Source organism: Clytia hemisphaerica, unplaced genomic scaffold (genome assembly GCF_902728285.1).
Source record: "Clytia hemisphaerica strain Z4C2 unplaced genomic scaffold, Clytia hemisphaerica genome assembly, whole genome shotgun sequence".
Lineage (NCBI taxonomy): Eukaryota > Metazoa > Cnidaria > Hydrozoa > Leptothecata > Clytiidae > Clytia > Clytia hemisphaerica.
This window is the reverse complement of record NW_027104211.1, coordinates 557,547-578,610: the sequence shown is the minus strand read 5'-3', so window position 1 is coordinate 578,610 and position 21,064 is coordinate 557,547. Positions and strand designations below refer to the sequence as shown.

At 35.2% G+C, this 21,064-nt stretch overlaps 2 protein-coding genes across 2 annotated transcripts; both read right to left on the bottom strand.

Moving 5' to 3' along the window:
- Window positions 1-1,522: 1,522 nt before the first annotated feature.
- LOC136815586 (gastric triacylglycerol lipase-like) lies at window positions 1,523-5,737 on the bottom strand. The gene is made up of 8 exons (XM_067072038.1): window positions 5,502-5,737; window positions 4,917-5,137; window positions 4,510-4,602; window positions 3,828-3,925; window positions 3,354-3,499; window positions 2,737-2,964; window positions 2,367-2,435; window positions 1,523-1,761 (listed from the first exon to the last, which is right to left on the bottom strand). Exons 1-8 carry the CDS (start codon window positions 5,628-5,630, stop codon window positions 1,531-1,533), a joined length of 1,215 nt encoding a protein of 404 aa, XP_066928139.1. The 5' UTR covers window positions 5,631-5,737; the 3' UTR covers window positions 1,523-1,530.
- A 2,891-nt stretch (window positions 5,738-8,628) lies between these two features.
- On the bottom strand, window positions 8,629-20,946 carry LOC136815607 (vigilin-like). Its single transcript, XM_067072061.1, has 16 exons — window positions 20,648-20,946; window positions 17,193-17,961; window positions 16,805-17,050; window positions 16,394-16,570; window positions 16,079-16,189; window positions 15,727-15,825; window positions 15,387-15,605; window positions 14,823-15,260; window positions 14,473-14,661; window positions 14,114-14,365; window positions 13,675-13,831; window positions 13,137-13,441; window positions 12,652-12,952; window positions 11,415-11,587; window positions 10,150-10,359; window positions 8,629-9,801 (listed from the first exon to the last, which is right to left on the bottom strand). The coding sequence occupies exons 2-16, from the start codon at window positions 17,922-17,924 to the stop codon at window positions 9,511-9,513; spliced, it is 3,900 nt and encodes a 1,299-aa protein (XP_066928162.1). The 5' UTR covers window positions 17,925-17,961; window positions 20,648-20,946; the 3' UTR covers window positions 8,629-9,510.
- Window positions 20,947-21,064: the final 118 nt, after the last annotated feature.

The window sequence follows — 21,064 nt, the reverse complement described above, 5'->3', positions numbered from 1 at the left end:
GAGTACACTTTTGAGGCATTTAAGTTCTCGGGTAGGGTTTGGACCATTGTAATATTGGGTCAGTAAATTACGCTATATTTAAGATATGAATACAAATTTTGATCATAGTTTGGAAATGTGATTTAGAGGCTTTTGGGAATAAATTAGTTTGTTAAAATTTTTACATTATACCCCTGGTTGTCAAAACGTAGGTAATAGGGGGAGGAAGAAACTATGAACATACTTGTGTTTTCCCTTAAATTTACGACCCGACAGAAATTGCTGTTTTTGCTTATTCAGCGAAAATTTTTATATATAATGTTAATTTTTTGTTATAAACTATTAACTCAAGCTAATAGAAATGGAATTCCAAGATTTTTTGCTGTTTCTCATCTTTAGAATTTTCGGTTTTATCAATGCTGATTCTAGGGTTCCAAAATACTGGTTGACCTTTAAGATGCTATATCTTTTACCCATCCTCTAAAGTCACAGATTTATCTGCATTTTCTGAAAAACATTAGGTGGAGAAAGTTTCCTATACCCCATTTTCATAAATTATTTTCAATATCCAAGGAGCTAGAAGGAGTTATATGCAATTTTTATCTAATTTTGGTGTTGAAATATTTCCTTCAGACGCAAATGTGTTTTTTTGAATCTATCTCAGACCATCAAAAACATGCTCATTTTTAAGTATGACCATCATGTTTTCAAGATAAATAAAAATCGTCTAATTCTTATAAATCTACAGGTCAGAATCCTCATTTTAATGACGACCTACGTTTTGGGGGCCGTCCCAGTTTTGGGGGCCATATACTGTAATTAGTTTCTAGTAATTACATCTGAAAATGTTATTAACAGTGGCATTTGTCATTTGTAGTTTGGCATTTGTTCACAAGGGGATACCTTTAATCACAATTTTCATGTGCTTTCTATTGTCTTTATTCCGCAGAGATAGATAATATAGGGAATCTTCTTTGTGTAATATTACAGAAGAAAGGAAAGGATTCCCTGATACGTTGTTTTGACCATTTTGACGTACGATCGAAGTATCTTAATCCTTTTCCATAACAACTCTCACTCTCTTCTTATTTATGTTAACAAGGAATCCTCGCCAAACTTTTTTTAAATTGATTTAATTAACATTCACCTTTTTGCCGAAGGCCAAGGCTACGGCAAAACTTGCCAGAAAAGGGGATTCCTTCGCTCAAAATACCAACGAAATACCAACACGCTGGCATCATTAGGCATTTGACAAACCGAACAAAAGCGCGGAACAATAGAATTCAAAAGAATACTGCAAGCAATTACAAATGCCAGGCTGGTCTAAACGCAGTCGGAGTTGCTGAAATTGTCTAATTTTTTTGCGTCCTAAGGTTTTATCAAAAAAGCGAGATCTATTAAAAAAAAAGCAAGAACATGGAAAAATCCATTAGGTTTAAATGGATGAGTTTGAAAGGAAAGAAAACTGCTTTAGATGATTGATTCTTTTGCTTTTGGGCTCTAGAACTCGTGTGTACAATGAAAAAAAGAAAACAAATGGTGGTGATTTTATCAGTAGTCAAATATCTTAACAATTTTGTTATAAATCAATGTAGCAGCGTCAACTCCCCACACAAAATCTAAATGGTTCATTTCTGGGAAATCTTCATCATAAACAATGGTTTTGATTTGACCACGAACACTTTGACTGACATCTTGAGGTTGTGCAAGCCAATCATTACCACCAGTGAAGATTGCCAAACGAACATTGAATGGTTTAAAGTCATATTCTGGTGCTGAAAACTAAAATGAAAGATTTAAATCTTTGTTTAATTTATCCTTTGAGATTTCCCATTCCGTGAATTTTAGATTCTAAAGTCTGTCTCAAAATAATAATTCATTTTTCATTTTCATTTTCATTTTTTTTTCCAATTTTTTTACTTGATAATATTCCACTCACGAATATCTTTTTAACGAGCATAAAATCACAACTTAATTCGAATTCTATCAAAAGTTACTGCCATTTTTGTCTTCAGCTGCAAATTATTTTGAGACAGACTTTAATACAATTTAAGACTGAATGTTCAATGTTTTCAATGCGAGAGAGATAAAAGTTTTTGTCTACCTAGGCTTTAATCATGTACCCAGAGCCACTTGCATCATTTTTTGAAGCGAGGGAATAAAGGACTAGACTCGAGTTTGCAAGACTTCGACTGGCTTAGAGTGCGATTGCACGGGTTTAATAGTGTGCTGGTATTAGTCAGGTCAGTGGATGGAGGAGAAATCTATCTATATTTTGGATTTGAGAACCGTCGTAGAAAAACCCATCTTTTAATCTTTCAGCTTTAGCAAGTTTTATGAATGAAAGAAAAATGAGTGAATTTCACTCCAATTAAAAACATTCTTACCTGGCCATATTTGAAATAGTTACTGAAATAACCATAATCGTATTTACGTAATCCAGGTTTTCCAACATTCTAAAGATATCATGAAAAAGAAATTAAAAAAAAATTATTTTGTATTTTGTAGTATTAAAATCCCAATGTCCGCAGTGAACATGATGATTGTTTTTCACTAAAACTAAGGGGCTTGAATTAGAATGCTATCTAGGGGGTATCTGATGTGGTCGGGAATGATATGCTTTTTGATTAAGGAAATTTGTGAACGCTTACAGTCTTATTCATTGGGATGCGAGCTTAGTGTAGTTCATTGTAATGGAGATGAAAGACTAGATTTTTCTATTTCACTGAAAATTATATATTTGAAGATGAAAATTACCTGAGCAAAATGAAACATATCTTTGACTGATGCTCCAGCTGGAGTGTGTGCGATGTAAGCAGGTAATCTTGTAGTGTTCATATTACTAGTATCAAATCCTGCCATAATGAAAATGAAACCAGCGCAAATATTGTTCAGGTATTCTTTGGCACAAATCATTTTAGCAAGATACTTGGTCAAGAAAGATGTAGGCAAAAACTGTTTGACACCCATTAATTTGAACAGATACTGAAAAGAAAAAGATATGATTAATTCATAATTCATCAAACTCTTTAGCAGGGATTAAACGCCTACCCAATAGATTTCGTCTTAATAACCACATATGCTATGGTTCGCATTGGGATAAAGACACGCACTCAATTATTATGTGTGACCTAAAGGCGCACACCTCGCCCGCCAAGACATCGACGAAAAAAATTTTACTGTTATCTTATTCATGAAAATTATTCAAATGCATCAAAACGAAAAATTTTTGCAAAGCAACAGATTTTGATCTTTACTTGTGGTCGCGATAAAATATATTTTAGGGCCTCTTTTAAACAAAGATTGGATGGCTCTTCGATTTAAATGCAGTTTTGCAAATTAAATTCTTACATGAAAAGGATCAATTTGCTTACTTTCAAAGGAGTTTTTGCTTTTGCGAAATATTTAAAAGCTCCAAGGATGTTATTAACTGTAGCAACTGGAGCTAAGGCTACCATTTTGTTGATTTTCTTTGCTAGATCTTGGTTCCTGCTGAATTCAATGAATGCCATTGTTGTACCTAGAATTGATAAATAGATGACAATGCTGTAATCACTTTAGTAAAGCAGCTTTTGTGGGATTGGAACACACGCTGTTACAGTTTGAAATTGGATAAAGGATTTAAATCAAATGTGAGGAATCCTGGTAACTTTTTAATGGCCGGACCAGCTACTTAAAATTCGAATTTCTGTCTCAGAAATAAAGAACGACTAGTGTCAAATTTTCGCACTTTTTTCACCCCTAGTCTTTCGGCTACCCCAATAAAATTAGTTGCTTAGGGAGATAGTTGCCCTCTGTCCCTTGCCACAGCCACGCTACTGTAAGTGTGTCCGATTGATATGGCTTACCTTGTGAGTGTCCGACGTAGTTTATTTTACTTGCGTTTGACATTTTTTGGATGTAATTGATACAAGCTGGTACATCATATTTTGCCATCTCTTCAAAACTAAAAATCCAAAACACACAAATCAAGGAAGTTTAGTAACCTATGAATTTCAGGAGATTTCTTTTTGAATCTAAGGGACAAGCTGGAGTTTTTACAAGCTCTTATTTGATTTGGTTGGTCGTTAAGATGTAATAAAAGAATCTCATTACTTTTTCTAAAGAATGCATCATCTATATCACTTTAAATGACCAATTAGTGAAGTATCTTGTAAAAAACTCCAAGGCATCTCGAATCTAAACCACAAAACAGAATCAAGAACCTCTCACTCTAGAAAATTGTCCAAAGTTAAGAGAAACTCTCTAAAGTATTGCAGCAAGCAGTTTTGCAGAGGTCTGTGATTCAGACAGATTTTGTGACGTAGAGCAAAAAGTGAAAAAATTCAAGGTGCTAGACTTTCAGCCCTTCATTTCATTTGAATCGATGAAAAAAATTTACTGAGACAGGGATGTTCGAAAACGTTTTGAATGTTACAATATTGAATATTACAATGTTATCCAAGTTCATTCAACGCTGGGAAATAATGCATTGGATGATTGGATTGGTTTGCCCTGGCCGGTATAATATCGAATCTTGACAATTCTTACGTGAAATCCCAAAACTTGGAGTCAGTATTTGGTATCTTAGTGTTTGTCATTGAATAGAAGTTTCCACGACTGTTACCAAGCCAAACATCATAACTGCAAAAAAAAAGCGCAATCATAAAGAAGACATTTTACCTGAAATCGTCCAAAAGTATGAATGGTCACCAATGCAAAGTTTTGGGATAGGTCATCTTGGATTTTAAAGGTGAGCCCGAAACTTTAAATTTTCCCTGTCAAACACGTTTCACAGAATTCACCTAAATAAAGCTACTTAAAATCAAAACAGTTTGATAAGTCTGTCTTGTGCCCTAAAGCAAGTTCATCTATTTTGATAGGTGGATGGGATAAACTGCTATCAATATGATACAAAATTGAAAACCAAGGGGCTGGGTACAAGCTAGAGATCTTACCCTTGATCAGCTAAAACGTATGCTAAACTTTTTTTAGGTCCATTGATCACCCATGTGGTAGCAGAATCTAACAAACCATGTTGAAGAAAAACAGGAACGCTTTTGATTGGTCCTTTGTAGTTGGGACTAGAAGGTATACGTTGAACGCTCAGTACGTAGTGGTCTTCAGTTATAACATTATGCATTTCAACTGGATATCCATGATATCGAATCATTTCATCCTATAGAAGATTTGAAAAACAAAAGTTTTTAGGATTGTATGGTGGAAAGAACGAAAAGTGGGAAAAATACTGTTTGTTGTATTAATAAACCGGTAGTGGTTGACTTTGCGAGTTATTTATGGGTTTTTCCGGGCTAAGTCGATCTCCAAACACAGCAAACTCGAGTTTCCGGCAAGCGAATGGGTTGGTACAGGTCGGGTACAGGGGTGTAAAGATTGAAAAACTTTTGATATAAACGGAGGGAGAGATACGTTCAGAGCCTAAGTTTATTCGACAACAATCATTTAGAGAGTCACAAAGCATCAAAAGAATTGGAAGTTTCGGGGTATATTTTTAATAATAGAATTTCTTTCAATTGACTTACGATCTTCATGTTGACTTCTGGGATATCCACCCAACCATACTGTTTACGTAAATCAGCAAATTGCTTTTCATCATAAAAAGCGGTCGCAAATGTTGCAGTCAGCAACCAAAACAGTCCAGTTTTTATCATTTCTCCACAACTTCTTTTACGGTCGTTAGATAGAATGAAAAACTGAAACGGAGCTTACAGATTTATTTTACAACGCCTCCTATCGATCTCAAAGACGCTTCAGAAAGACTAAAACAATTATCAGAATCAAGTCTTGATGAACTTATATCAAAACATACAGGAAGTTTTTACCAAAAAAGGAAACTCAAGTTCTCAAAATGACATAGAGAATTTAGGTAGGTTAACACAGATTAACGTTAAGATTATAAAAAGTTTCTCTAGTTTAGCTCCTGTCCTTGAGTTTTCTATATTTTTGTTGTACTATGGCGTGATATGGCTTAATGATGGTCTGATATATCATCGAGTGACGAAAAATAAAGAAAAGGTTTCCTAGTTATAAGAAAGTCGCCAAGTTTTACAACACAAATTTGTCAATTGATGTAAATAAACCGAGAGAAAAAATATATTCAACCTAAGTAGGGTTATAAGGAAGATTAAGTTCACTCTAGTGTCAGTCAAAGTCTTATACTAATCTCAAAAAAAGTATAGTTTATTTTAAAAAAAGTCAAATTTGTTATGCAATTGATAAACCTCACAAAAACACACTGTGTTACAGGTCCGGTAAGACCTCATTTACTTCTCACTTAAAAAAATCGGCCCAAGGTTTCTCCTCTGCAAGAAAAATATTTGATACTAATCATCCCTCATTCCCACTGGGAGTGACATTGAAATTAAAATTTTCCCTACATTTCTACCCATGAACAATAGAATGAAATCCCACCCTTTAAAAAATAAGATGGTATTTAGCTCCCTCTTTTATCTGGTCAAAGAATTCCAACCGAGTCACTGAGGCAGGGGTGAACAAAAGTGAATGGCCGTGAGAATAACATGAACCGTGACCAAAACCACCATGCTGACCGCCGTGTTAACGTTACATAGACCACGATGTTAAAATTGCGTGTGTTTTATGATTTTATCATCAGTAGTCTATTATTAAAAGTTAATTTGTTTGCATTTCATAAACTTCGTTACAAGTACCACTGTGAACAAAAACACAAAGGACTGAGAACAAAAGTTTAAGATAATCTAATCCTTGGTTTCTGTGTCTCATTGACCTTGTCTCGATTTAAATTTCAAGAGCGCTGGAAAGCGAAACTAATTTCTAAAGAGGATTGGGTACTAAATTGGTCATCTTGTTTATAAACAAAACAGCTGAATAAAACGAGGAGATATGAGAGAAAATAATTTTCAGTTTCTCATAAAGGTGAACCAACTATATGAGTTTGTGGTGTGCTAATATTTATGATGTCATAATAATAATCTTCACATTTCAAAGTTGTGCAATCTTTTTATTTGAGGATAAGTAATCATAAACTCACTAGAAATTAATTGGGTATCAAAAAAAGGAGATGATATAATGTTCCCTAACTTTTTTCCATAACCTCGTTATCACTTCTATCTTGTTTAAACACTAAATAAATTCTCCTCTCAAATGAGCACCCTGTTGTGAGATTCATTGAATATTTTTTCTGAAATTTACGTTGGAAAGATAAATTCAAGTGTAATTATGTAAAACATTATGTTTCCAACATTATGGCAAAAGAAATCCCAGTTTGCAGAGTTTGACAAGGCTGCACTCGAGGAAAAATTCGGAAATACCAAGTTCAGCACTGGAAGAGCGCACCTGATAAATTTTGGTCCGGACATACCTCGGAAATTCGCCCAAAAGGCAAAAAATTGCTAAAATTATCTGCACTTGAGGACAAGGTGCACCGGAGTATAATATTCTATTCGGTCATACGTGCGCCGTTCGTGTTTGCTCAACGGGTTCGACTATATCCGATTATGGATATTTTAATACACTTTTCTCGAGATGCATAAATTTATTGTTGTCCTCGTTTTCAAACAGATTTCATTGCTATGAAATTATACATTTAAACCAATTTAAATTCCCAAAAGGCAAACATTAACTCTAAAACAAAAGTACTTGAAATTCAAAATGTCTTATGAGGTGTAAACAACACAATTATCGTTGTAAATATGTAATTTTATAGCAATGAAATCTGTTTGAAAACGAGGACAACAATAAATTTATGCATCTCGAGAAGAGTGTATTCCAAGAAAGTTTTTGTGAGAAATAAAAATACGTGATACTTTGAGGTTGTTTTTACAAATACCCTTTCTGTAACCTTTCTCAGTTCAACAAGGTTTGCTTATTGAAATTTAGACCCCGACCTGAAAAGATTACGTTTTTTTCAAGCAAAATCAAACATAAAGAATTCAGTTCAATGAAGTTTTCATGTGGCCTCTGGTAGGTCATGATTAAACTAGTTTTGGTTCGAAACGTCTAGTTTTTCACTGTTTTAAGAATTGATCAACTGAAAGTTTACAAAGGAGGGAGGTCTCAAAGGCTTATATTTTTCTTTTCCGGAAATTACTAGTACCGAGCTTATGACTATCTTTTTAAAAGTTTGCGTAACATTCAAGCAACAAAAATGACTGAAATTCGGGTATTGCAGCGGTGTAGCTACTCTGAAGAAATAAGAAAAAAACCAAGCTGGCACATAATCTGCGAAAGACTTTTTGCACAGAGGGTCCAACTCTTTCGGGCAACGAAAATCGAAAAAAATAGATTTTCTTCGTTTTTTAGAAGTTCCAACTTCAGATGCAATTATCTCAGCTTCGGAGCTAGACGATGCTTCGGAGCAATCTAAATAGGTCATGTTTGGCAGCCGAAAAGTATCTTTCCAAATGAAACGAAATTAGCTGGGACCGTCCTGAAAGAGCTAAGGGCCGCCCTTATTTCTTGGCCTTTCAAAGCCTAGATTAAAGCCTATGGGTTGATTTTTTTACGAAATTTTAAACTCATTTCAAACGGAAGTCAATTGACCCAAATTCTACATCAATTCTAATCAACTTCAGTATCTTTCAAGTAACAAGTACAAGATAACCTTCAAAGACGATTTCTAAATTTAGTTTGAGGACACAGGGAATAAATAAAAACTCACAAAGTGGTAAATATATGGTATAGCTGATATTTCATTTTCACGAAATAATCATATCTCATTTTTGGCACTAAAAATACCGGGACACCACCACCGGGCGAATAAGGCGACACTTTTAACAAAATTCGTTCGTCACAAGTAAATAATAAATTCAGAAAATAAAATGAAAATAAGCGAAATAGGAAAAAAAATTCTGCTAAATATAATATTTTGTTGAAAATTCTAAAATTAAGAAAAGAGTAGTTTAGAACTTTACTAGTGCAAATATGATTGTTTTTTACCACGAATATGACAAAATGTTCATGAATAGATAGATATAAAAATTCAAAATAATGTTGACAATAAAAGCCCACGTAACGTTTGAACGTAAAAGAAAACGTGAACGAAAAACCGAAAAAGAAGAAAAAGGCAAAGCGAAAAGAGAAAGAAGGTAGACAGTAACCTAAATAAGTTAATAAAACACATTGTTACCTATGTACAATTTGACAAATCAATTGGTAATTTTTTCGTAAGCAACATAAACTAAATATAGTTAAAAAGTAAAGTAAATGGCAAAAAAATACTGTATAAAAAATTGTCGAGGTACGCATGCGTTTTAAGAAAAAACAACATAGCGTTGCCATCACTTACTTTTTTTAATAATTTTTTTTAAAAAACATCGTAGAAATCTAGTAGAAGGTGAGACATTTGGAGCATAACGAAACCACCATACACCGCCCACCACACCTTCATTTTTAACCCCATTTATGACTAAGCTAAAATCGATATCCGTATAAATCTAGTCCATAGTAGAAAGTCCAAGTATCTTTAAGTAGAGAATACACATCCAAGTTTTTTTTAAACATAAGTCGCCGTGTGTCCAAAATAAATCAAACTCCATTAGGTGTTGACTCTAGTTAGTGGTTGCCCCATGGTCCCCAAGCTTTGCCTTGACCATTACTTGCAGCTTTCAAACCAAGATCTGGAAATTCAGATTCGTTTCCAGCATCGGGAACTGAAACAGATTTCGGGTTTTCGGGAGCTGGAGCAGATTTTCCGTTTTGAGCGGAACCGTTCCAAGGAGCATCCTTAACGACGTAACCGAAGAGATCGTTTCCACCACGGGCGTTACCGCCACCACCACGACGTGGCGCCATGTAAGCATCCATCATGTCTCTTTCTTGGGCTCGCTCATTCACTTCTTCCATCTAAAGAAGAAAAATAAAAATTACAATGAAAAAACGAGTTAGCGTTCTATTGACAATAATGGACCTTTGACATTCCAGACTCAATCCATCTCAGCCAGCAAATAATGTAAAAACAATGCCAGTCTAACATCCACAACACGACGCACTATAACCATTTTATGTCAGCAGGGATATGTCGAGTTAGAAAACAAAAAAAATATCTTTGAAAGATAACACCACAGATATCATATTCTTTATACAATAGATGGGCTAACCGCTGACAAGTCAACTCTAAATCTGGACACGCTTCTTATATATACGGGTAGCCCGACCCAGTCAAGTAGTTAAAGATCAGTGGATAACACTTACATATTCTTCCTCCAACATTTGCAAGTGTTCTTTACACGCTTCACAGTTTTCTTCAAGTCCAGTCACTACACACTTGTCTTTTTCGCCTTTCGGGAATCGGATGTCCACCTTGAACTGATCCATCAATTTGCGGACGCTCTTTCCACGCGGGCCAATGATGCGGTTGTGTATACGACTGTCGATTTCGATTTCCATGACCATTTGTTCTTCCTATGGTTAGATGAGAAAATAGTTAGCAAAATTCACAAAAGAAAGTGTGTTCAGATAGGGAGCAAAAATCGTTCTTCCTTTTGTTTTAAAACTGTTAAAGGCCGCTCTCCACTTTCGCGCGAAATGACCGATAACTTTTAGTGACTTTAATTGTAAAAATTTTAGCGAGACTAATTTTAGCGTTTTAGCGAGTTTTCCCTATTTTCGCTAAAATAAATCTCGCTAAAAAACACCGAATCGACAGATTTCTAAAATTTATCTGTGCGAAATTTCTGGTTATATTGCCTTGATACATTTTTATCAATAAAAAGGATTTCAGTGCAAAGAAATGCTAGAAAACGAATTCGGTTAATAATATAATACGAGTATTCGCTAAAATTTATCCACGCGAAATTTTTTGAAATCGTGATTCGCTAAAATAAATCCAAAAAAAATCAAGATTTTCCTGACTCGCTAATATACGCTTAAATTATTAAAGTAATCGTTTTTGCCTGCAGAAAAGATTACGTCATCAAAAAAGTTTCCAGCGAAAGAAAAAGTTGAGAGAAGTTCAACTTTTTTAAACCGTTACGTCAGATTTGCCCAATAAAATTGCTTCCTTTTCCAACCGACCAATGACCTTACATACAAAAACGTTAGAAAGTTTCACGCGAAATTGGAGACCAGCCCTTAAACTATTACGATAAATGATATCCTTTCAGAGTCTCAAAAACGTCGCGAAATGCAATTCATCATAAGCACTGTTAAAGTCGAATCTACCTCAGTTGCTTTTCTCAGTCAGGAAGTTCTCAGAGAGCTGGGATTAGCAAATCTAGCCTAAGCTAGTCATCATTGGAAGATTCATTTTAAATAAATGTGGCATTTATTATTTGACATCCATCAGTGATGGAAGTAAATAGATTTTTCATACAAGACTTAAAATAGACTTAACAGACTTGAGAGTATTTTTAAATTTGGAGAATGCAGAAAGTTAACAGGATAGTTTTGGTGACTTGATAATTATTTTACCAATCAAAGGATAGAAACAGTGGAAAAGAAGGAAATATAAAACGTACCAATTCTCGGATCATCTCGTCGATAGCAGCCTTAGCTTTCACGCATCTGTCTTCGTAACCAATGAGTTTAATCTGGTCAGCCTTATCATCTTCAGTGGGGGTCTTGGGAGAGGGAACATTAATCATGACACCAAAATCATCGCGAAGTTTTTGAATGACGGCACCTTTGCGTCCTGTATAGGAAAACAAATTTGGTTATTCTATATGAAAAATAAGTGCGGTCCTCGTTTTCAGAATATTTTTACGAAGATACTGCAACGCCATCAGACATAATTAATGTTGGCACAAGCGTTTGCAGTTTTATATCAAAATTGAAAACGGTCTTTTGGGAAAACATTTTACCTTAAAGGAAGAAATTTTGGCGGAAAGAAAATTTGGCGGATTTGGCGGATTTGACTGAAATCCGCCAAATTAAGTTCCCGCCATAATTTCTTTTTTCCGCCATCCGCCAAATTAAATTCCCGCCAAATTAAACATTTTGAAAATTTGATCTCTTTTAAGGTGTTTTTGGTATTTTTTCGCTGTTTTGACGCCATCTTTAAGGTTAAATTTTTAAGCGACCGCCAAATTAAATTCCCGCCAAATTTAGTTTTTTTCGTCCATCCGCCAAATTAAATTCCCTCTGAAAAAACTTTTTTGGCCATCCGCCAAATTAAATTCCCGCCAAAATTTCTTCCTTTAAGGTAGATGTGCAAATGTCGTTTGAAATAATTATTTCATTTGAAAACGAGGCCTGCAATGATGTTGATTTATAATAAGAAGTGTGTATTAGTGGGTTGTCTATGGAAAGAAGTATCGTAAAGCTGGGACTAAAACTTTGAAAATTAGGCACTGAATTCAAAGTTTGGCGGTCCCTGGAAAAAATCTTGTTTTTTGTTCCCTTAATAGCAAAGGAAATTTAAGAAACATTGTTATTAGCGAACAAAAAGCGGTTTATAATGACAATCGTGAATCTGTATATAGGAAGTCATAAAAATGTGTCCATTTACAGCAATTAAGTTGATTGTCGGCTAAAGCTTGAGGCATCATCAACCGGAAGTAGCCGATTGAAAAACAATTAGAAACCAAACGCAAAAAAGAAAAACACATGCTGGCAGACTCATGGTATAGAAACAAAATGAGAGTTCTTGACTTTCGAACTTTTTGGGCAATAATATTCGATTCGATTAAGAATTTTATAAACAATGTCAAATTTAGAAAAATCAATCAATCAATCAATCAATCAATCAAAACTTACCAATCAATTTAGGGTGATGTCTGTGTGGAACATCCAAAATCAATTCGAATTGTCTCAAACGGCGATCTTCATTCCCAGATTCAATTTCATCATTGCGAACATTCAAAGCAATAATAGCTTTCTCAACGTTGGCAATTGGTCCGGTAACAATGATGATTTCTTCTTTACGTTCTGGTGGTGGTACGTTAATGTTGACGTCATGGTCATCCATCAATTTTCGGATGCCGGCACCTTTTTGTCCGATAATGAAACGGTGATTGTCGAAGGGGATCATTACTTCTTTTGAAACTGGAATCAATTCCTGAAGTAAGTGTTTTACGTTAGTTAATAGCCACAAAGGATGATGGTTAATGATACAGTTAAAGAGAAATCATACGTACTCTTTCATTCGTATACATTATAACTTATCAACTAGAAATTTCAATGATGAAAATGAAATTGTAAAACAGAGCAACAACAACGTTCAAAGAGTATGGGAAACATACCATAAGAGCGGCTTTAGCGTTTTCAGCATTATCTTTTCTACCAAGAATAATAATGATATCATTCTTATTCACTTCACCCTCTGGTGGAGCCTCATCGAGCGGTGGGTCTTCAGCTTTTCGGCGATCAGGAAATTTGATCTGAACGCTGAACTTGGCGCTAATGTCTTGAACATATTTGCCTTTGTTGCCCAACAAGTTTCGGTGATGCTTCTGCACAACAATACATTGAATCTCAGTCATCTGTTCCAAATCGTCAACAATTTCCTTCAATCGATTCTTGGCACCTTCGACACATTCCTTCGCACCTACAGAGTTGGGTGTAAATTTATGGGTTACTAAGTAAAATATCAAATTACGATTTTCAAGCTCGTGAAATAAAATACTCGAATTGAAACGTAAGAAACTGACTCCTCATCCATTAAAGACACGTTCATCAACTTTATTGTCACCCGTAGCGTCCAGTAAAAGAACGAAAAGCAGCCAAGCTAATAGATTAAGCATAAAATTTCATTTCCAAAGGGTTATTTTAAAAGTTTACCTTTAACCGCAACTTTGCTGGTAGCTTGGTCTTTTGGCAAACTGATAGTGACACCACCAAACTCTTCAGAAAGATCGTTCAAGATTTGTGCTCTTCGAGCAGCCAAATGTTTGTGATATTTAGGGTCGATCAAAATTTCACTCTCAACAACATTGCTCTGTAGAATTAAAGAAAAAAAATTACATATAATACACAAGACTATACGCACGAGTTCAAACAATATTTATTGTGTATAGTTTTAGCGTCAATATTTTGGATAATGATTTTTTGGGACGAGATGGAGTTTTTACAAGATCTTATTTGATTTAGTTGGTAATAACTATTGTTACTTTTTCTAAAGCACACGTCATTTTTATTACTTCAAATGACCAATTATTAAAGTATCTTATCAAAACTCCCTGCCATCTGGATTTTTCAAACAAGTTTACACCACACTTACCAGAGCTTCAATCTTGGCTTCCAATTCTTTCTTAGCTTGTTGGACAGATTCTTTCTTTCCAATGATGGTAATGATTTCCTTATTGTCGTCTTGTCGTGTTGGGAATACAATACGTGCGCCGGTGCTTTCACGAAGTTTTTGGATGTTTGCTCCATTACGTCCGATCAAGAAACGGTGGTGTTCTGGTTTAGCGGTGATCTCCTCTGTAAAACTATTCTCAAGGCGTTCTTCAGCAAGTTTCTTCAATTGAACCTTCAGATAAAATCAAAATAACGGATTAGAAAGTTCGAAAAATTATGTATTCGTGTACCCTATTTGTGTACCTGTTTCTCGGAAAGTTGAAAACAACGATTATTTACCTTAGCTTTTTCAACATCTTCGGCTGTTCCTCGAATGGAGATGGCATCACTGGTCACACCATCTTGAGGGAATCGAATGTTGACATCACCACATTCAGCTGTGATACTGTGAATGAGCTTGCCTTTTTGTCCAATCATAGAGCTATGCAATTTTTGTGGGATCTTCAATTCTTCAGTAATAATGTTAGCCTAGAACAGAAATCATAAAGATAGTATACTTACTAAGTCAACATTGCTCAAGAATGATTCCTTAAATCTAGTTGGAAATTTTATGTAGTGTGGACTCCACAATAATTCTTCTTCGAATTGCCAGAACCATAGGCACAGGTAAAGAAAAAAAGGAAAATTACCAATTCGTTTTGGATCTTCAGAATCATGTCTCTTGCTTTTTCAGCTTGAGCTTTGTGTCCTGTCACAATGATGACGTCACTAGTACTATTTTCAGCAGGGATATCGATTTGGGTTCCAGTTTCTTCCTTGATTTTCTTGATGTTGGCACCAGCACGTCCAATGACATTTCCATGGAAACGTTTCATAATGGGCACTTCACATTTGTAGCTTGAAGCAACAAGTTCAGTGACCAACTTTTTCATGTGGTTAAAGCATTTGTCAACATCTTCCTTGGGCCCACGTAAAGTAACAACATCAGATTTCTTGTCAGCATCAGGAAAAGAGATTTGCACATCAGGAAACTTTTCACGAATCTCCCGAACCTTATCTCCTTTTTGACCGATAATGTTCTTGTGGAGTTTGTTTTCAATGATGATGTCTCTTGATTTTTCGTTGTCCTATAAATGCAGAAAAATGTTTTTCCAAGTTTTGCTAAAGAAATTACTTTAAATATGGTTTAAAATTATCAAAATTGTTCAAACATTTGTTACTATTAATAGGATTTACTGTTCATAAAATCTTACCATTTTGCTAGCCATATCCAAAATAGCCTTCTTTGCTGCAGCAACTCCATCAGGGCTTCCTTCAATACGAATCACATTTGATTTTTCTTCATCAGAAGGGATATTGATAGAGGTACCGGTTTCATTCTTGATTCTACCAATGTTTGATCCAGCTTTACCAATGATATGCCTGTGCCATTTTTGATCAACTTTGATGTCTTCGTAAGACATGGTGTTTTTCTAAAAAAGATGAAAAATTATTTCAAAATGAGGGTTCTGAATCGTTTCAGAGTCCTTTCATATTCTTTATCTTTGTAACGCTACATCGAGTTGAAATATAAACAAAGGACATTGTACTTACCAGCTCTTTGAGGGAGGATTCCAAAAGGTTTTCAGCGGCTTGTACTTCAGTAGGGGGTCCAGAAATCATGATCTTGTTTTCAACAAATTCAACATGTACCTAAAAGTATTTAAAAAAGGCGAATGTCTTTAAAGTAACTCATATTAATAAATTTCTTCCTTTAGCTGAAAGGGGCCACAGGACATTAAAGGCAAAATATCAGTTTCATGGAGAGATTTGGCTGTAATAAATCAGGATTCAAGTATCGTAGAGTGTATAACATAATGATTCACTCAAAGGTATAGCCTAGACGGTTGAAATTTTTTAGATTTCACAGCTCCATAATAATACATTTAAAATGTATGTAACTAACCTTGTTGTCCAAATCCTTAATGATCTTCTTGATGTTTGCTCCTTGTCTACCAATAATAAATCTATGAAGCCATGTTGGTGCATTGATCTCAGTACTGATCACACTGTTTGCCTATCATTTTTAAGAGTAAAGAGCTTTTGGCATGAAGCAAAGTCATTTTTTAATGGTTATTTGAAAATAAAATCATAATTCTTCAACAGAATATCCTGGGGCCAAATTGTTGAAAGGCATTTGAAAATCGAAAAAAGTGCTCGCAATATTTGTTAAACAAATTAGATTTTGAATTGATAAAGATATATAAGGTAGGAGACTCACCTTTTCATAAAGAAGGGTTAAAGCATTTCCAAGTTTGTCTGGGTCTCCACGAAGAGTGATGGTTACATTGTCACTACCTGCAGGTGGCATTTCAATTGAAACACCAGTTGTACGCAAAATGTCTTGAATACCAGCACCTCTGGGTCCATTAACATACTTGTGTTGGGTTTTCTTGACCTAAAGATTTGGGAAGAGTACTTCCTTCATAGCCAACTTAATTCATTAAAAGATGTTTTAAAAGATGAATTATTTCAATCAAATCAAACTGGGATTTTGGCAATTACAAAAATGGAACATTACAAGAGCCTTGCCTGTTGTGTACCATCAAATCAGCTGGACCCCTAGCAAACAGAGCTGAAAGGGCCCAAAATAAAGTAATCAAGATAAGCAAAAAGAGCATTTAAAACTCACCTCAACAGAAACTGTCTTTGTTCTCTTTTCCTTATCTTTGTAAATATCCATAATGATTTGAACGGCTTTTTGTACAGCATCTTTTTCACCAGCAACAGTCATTTCATCTTTCTCAACAGAAGCAGGAGGGATGTTGATTCGAGCACCTGTAGCATTTGCAATTTCCTTTGCTTTTTCATTATCAGGGCCACAGATGAATGGGTGGTAGATCTTGGGAATGTTCAAGCGCTCAAATGCCAATTTTGCCTATAATTGAAAAAAGAAGAACTATTTAACACTAAAAAGGGAGAGAAAAGATATTTCAAATTCAATGATTTCAATCAAAGAAGCTAGTCTTTTTTAAAGTGATTCTCTTTTCATAATTAATGAATAAGAAAATCAAAATTACCTGTTCATCAGAAATTAATTGAATTTCATGTTTTGCTCTATCAATGCCTTCTTTTGTTCCAACAATGCGAATTATATCCGATTCTTTTGGTATGGTGATTTTGGTTTGGGTGAGAAGTTCCAACTCTTGAAGTCTCTTTCCACCTTTTCCAAGGATGAATTTGTGATGTTCCTTTGGGGTGACCATTTCAATACTAGCTTGAGTTTGCAGACCAGCTGTAATACGTGCTCTAGCATCACGGGCAGCTTCTCGTTTACCAGAGACCATGATTGTAAGGCATTGATCTTTAGTAACACTGACTTCAATAGTAGCACCAGTTTTCTGCATCACATCCAAAATTATTTGATTCTGCTTGTCAACATCTCCAACAAAAGGGGTCAAATTCTTGAATCGTCTTTCTTCAAAAGGGATTTTGAAAACTTGAGATGAGTCAGATGACATAAACTTTTGTTGTTTTTGTGGTTGTTTAACTTTGGAGACTGCAGCACCAGTACCACCTGTAGCCCAGACAGATTGTTTAGAGGCTGAAGGGCCAGCTGAGGATGAAGAGAGTGGAGGGAAGGCATCAGCATAGGTTGGGGTAGCATCTTCACTTGTAGTCGTTGTAGCATGAGAGTCACCGTTGGTAAGGGCAGGTTCTTCAGGGGAGTAGCTTCCATTCAATAATTTTGAGGAATTGATATCACCAATGGCTCCATTGATGTTTAATGGTATATCTTGTCCATGTTCCATTTTTCTTGTCCAATCCGGTCAAGTCTTGCAGCACCAACTAGAACAAAAAGATTCAATTGGTCAATTACAAAATTTAGCAAAAGATCTCAATCAAACAAAATTGGTGATTGAACCAATAAAAATCAAATTGGATTTGCCCAATCGAATTTCAATTGAATATTACCTTAAATTCTTGAAATTCCAGGAGAAATCTAAAATTTTTGCTTTTGTAATCAACTACTTTCACACATGGAATAAAAGACAAATGCATCAAGTTTAAATGAGGTTTGAGATTTGTCTAAAATGCAAATATCTAGAATGATTTTGAGACCACAGACTATTTTAAATTACCCTCCACAATCAACTCAGATTGATCTTATTTCAGGGCAGCGTCTGTTGGTGGCCAAACAAGTCACTTTTTCTAGTGTTTTTAGTAAATTTTAGTAATTTCAAGAGGGACAAGTCCCAATAACGGGATGAATGGCCATTGAACCAATTGAATATTACCTGAAATTTTGTTGTGTAATTTAGATATAAGATTGTGTTAGTAGCATTGAGTTATTGGGCTATTCTATCTTTTAAACATGCCTAGGTATTGAGGAACTTTTAGACCCCTGGAAATTTCTACTTCTATGATGCCTGTTTACAGGTGATGTCAATCAATTACCGAACCAAACAGGGGGGTTACAGAGGCAGGGTACTAACCCATAGGGTAGTAACTTGATTTTTCACTCAATTTCTTTTTAGTACCACCCACCCATATTTAGTACCACGTACTACTTCGTTTTTGCTGTAAAAAATAGAGACACCACCCCCTAAAATCTTATATTTTACAGATTAGACTAAAAGAGAGGGTACTATGTTAGTTTTTCTGACTGAAATGGACAGATAATTCAAACAAACTATCACTGATTAAGTCAGAGGTTTTTGTCCTTTGATTTTAATAACACACTTCTTGACCATTTCGGAAGTTTTGTCTTCACAAAAATCAAAAAATTTCTCAAAAGAGTGAAAAAAAAGTTTTTCAATTAAAAAAAATTTCAACTCAAAAAAATAATAAATATTTGAAAAAAGTCAAAATATTACAAAAGACTACTCATTGAAAAAGGAGCAAAACTCTGTGAAAAAGTACCCAAATAGTACCCTGTACTTGCTAGAAGAGTGGAAAATACACACCCCCACCCCTAAAGTAGTAGCGGGTACTAACTTTTTTGAAATGCAAGAATAGACACCACCACCCGGCTATGGGTTAGTACCCTGCCTTTGTACCGCCCCCTGAACCAAATCGAACAGTCATCGAACCAAGAAATTCTGGTAAAGTTTGATTAGTTTGATTGATGTTCGATGTGTTTGACTTACTGTTTTCGTTCAGATATCATTCTTGGAGCGCATGAACAACTCTTTTCTACTAATCCAATGATTGTTGGGGATCATTTTGGCTAGAGCTGTTGCGCTAGCAATAACTGGAACCATTTGAGCTACAAAAACACTGATCAAATTGAAGATTTTCTTGTAAAGTTTCGATTACTGTTCGATGAAATTTGATAGTTCGATTACGAAAATTGGTTCGATAGGGTTCGTTGACATCTCCTGGCTTAAGAGAGAGATCCCCCTGAAAACCTGAATAAACACCTTTGGAACATCACGAAAATGTTCCAAACCCCCTAGGAAAATCAAGGCTCGGTACCCCTATTTTATCCCTGCTGCGTAGATTAAAATGAAATAGCCCATTGTCTGTGTTCAATATACTGTAAGTTGGTCTAATACCGACATACCTTGTTTAATTCCGACACCCTTCTTTAGAGACAGGAATAATACCGTAAATCCTTGAATTAGCGCCCGGGGGCACTTATTTAATTTTTCAGGCTCAAAGGGGGGCGCTTATTCAAGCGGGGCACTTATTCGAGCGGGCGCTTATTCGAGCAGGGCGCTTATAATATTATTTTAACTAAAAGGGGACGCTTATTCGAGCGCGGTGCTTATTCGAGGATTTACGGTATGAAAGCTTAAAATAATTGATTGAAAAAGGATTATTCCTCTATGACCACTAAGCCAAGAAAAACAGTTTCAGCCTTTGTTTCAGCTGATAAAAAGGGTGTCGGAATTAGAGAAGGGATGTTGACATTAGACCAACTTAAGGTACCCATCAACATAATCAACTTTTTAGGGGACACGTAATAATTTACCAGGGAAAGTTTATTCTTAGCATATGGCATTTTAAAAGCCAAACCAAATTCCTACAAACTTGTATGATGGAGTAAAATTTTAGCTTAAATAATTGGCATTACTTTCTCGCCTCAATGCAAAAGTATACAACATTTTCATGAAAGCACTTCAACACTTTTGTCAGAAAGGACCAATAGAAGTATTCTTGTTACAAGTTTCCTAATAAAAACTAGGCGATGTTAATACCGAACTAATTGAATTCAATAACAATATGTACAATATGTATTTGATTACTGAACCAAATCAAAGCGCCAAAAATTCCTTGTATAAAAAGGCAACGAAAATTGTTGTAATATGGCAATGCAAGCTGCCGAAAAGATTGTTTTAGGTTCATCTAAAGTGTGAATGAGAGCCCACATACACAAACTCCTCGCTGGCTAACAATTTCAGTATGTAAATATCTAAAAAGACTGGGTAAAATGGCAGCAATATCTTGTTCAAATCATACTTTAGTAGCATGGTAGAAAATTGAATACAAAACACAAATTTACAATCAAAGGAAAGTAAAAATAAAATACCTGTAGTTTCAACAGAAGGATACTGCGCCGCTAATGGTAATCCGGGTTGTATTTAAGCTTTGATCGCTTCAGTTTGACCAAAGTTTTTGGCCAAGAGAAAGTTTTGTAATGTTTTGGTTACACGTTTAACGTTCAAGTTAATAATGTTGAAATCTTGGATATTATATTAGCATTCAAAGTTTATAGTAAGCATTGTTTTTCGACCAATAAAATCACAGCGTTTTGTAACTTTCTTCCACACGGAAATTCCATTCGTCAGCTGATTCAATACAACTTGGGCACCTTGACTCGCTACGTCTACAAATTCAATGGAAGTGGCCGAATATGAAACGTTGCAAAGGGCGGCCACCGCCTAACGCCCTTAGAGGGTGGCAGTGTAGCGAAACCACGTGGTTTTGTTTACTTTTTGTTTTAAAA

Excerpts from the sequence above, each read along its gene's own strand:
- LOC136815586 (XM_067072038.1), bottom strand. The coding sequence starts at position 5,630 with ATGATAAAAACTGGACTGTTTTGGTTGCTGACTGCAACATTTGCGACC. Across the intron at positions 2,965-3,353 it reads AAGCAAAAACTCCTTTGAAA|TATCTGTTCAAATTAATGGG; the intron begins GTAAGCAAATTG and ends TTTTCTTTTCAG. Across the intron at positions 1,762-2,366 it reads ACTATTTCAAATATGGCCAG|TTTTCAGCACCAGAATATGA; the intron begins GTAAGAATGTTT and ends CTTTCATTTTAG.
- LOC136815607 (XM_067072061.1), bottom strand. The coding sequence starts at position 17,924 with ATGGAACATGGACAAGATATACCATTAAACATCAATGGAGCCATTGGT. Across the intron at positions 14,366-14,472 it reads AAGATGTTGAAAAAGCTAAG|GTTCAATTGAAGAAACTTGC; the intron begins GTAAATAATCGT and ends TTTTATCTGAAG. Across the intron at positions 13,832-14,113 it reads AAGCCAAGATTGAAGCTCTG|AGCAATGTTGTTGAGAGTGA; the intron begins GTAAGTGTGGTG and ends TTAATTCTACAG.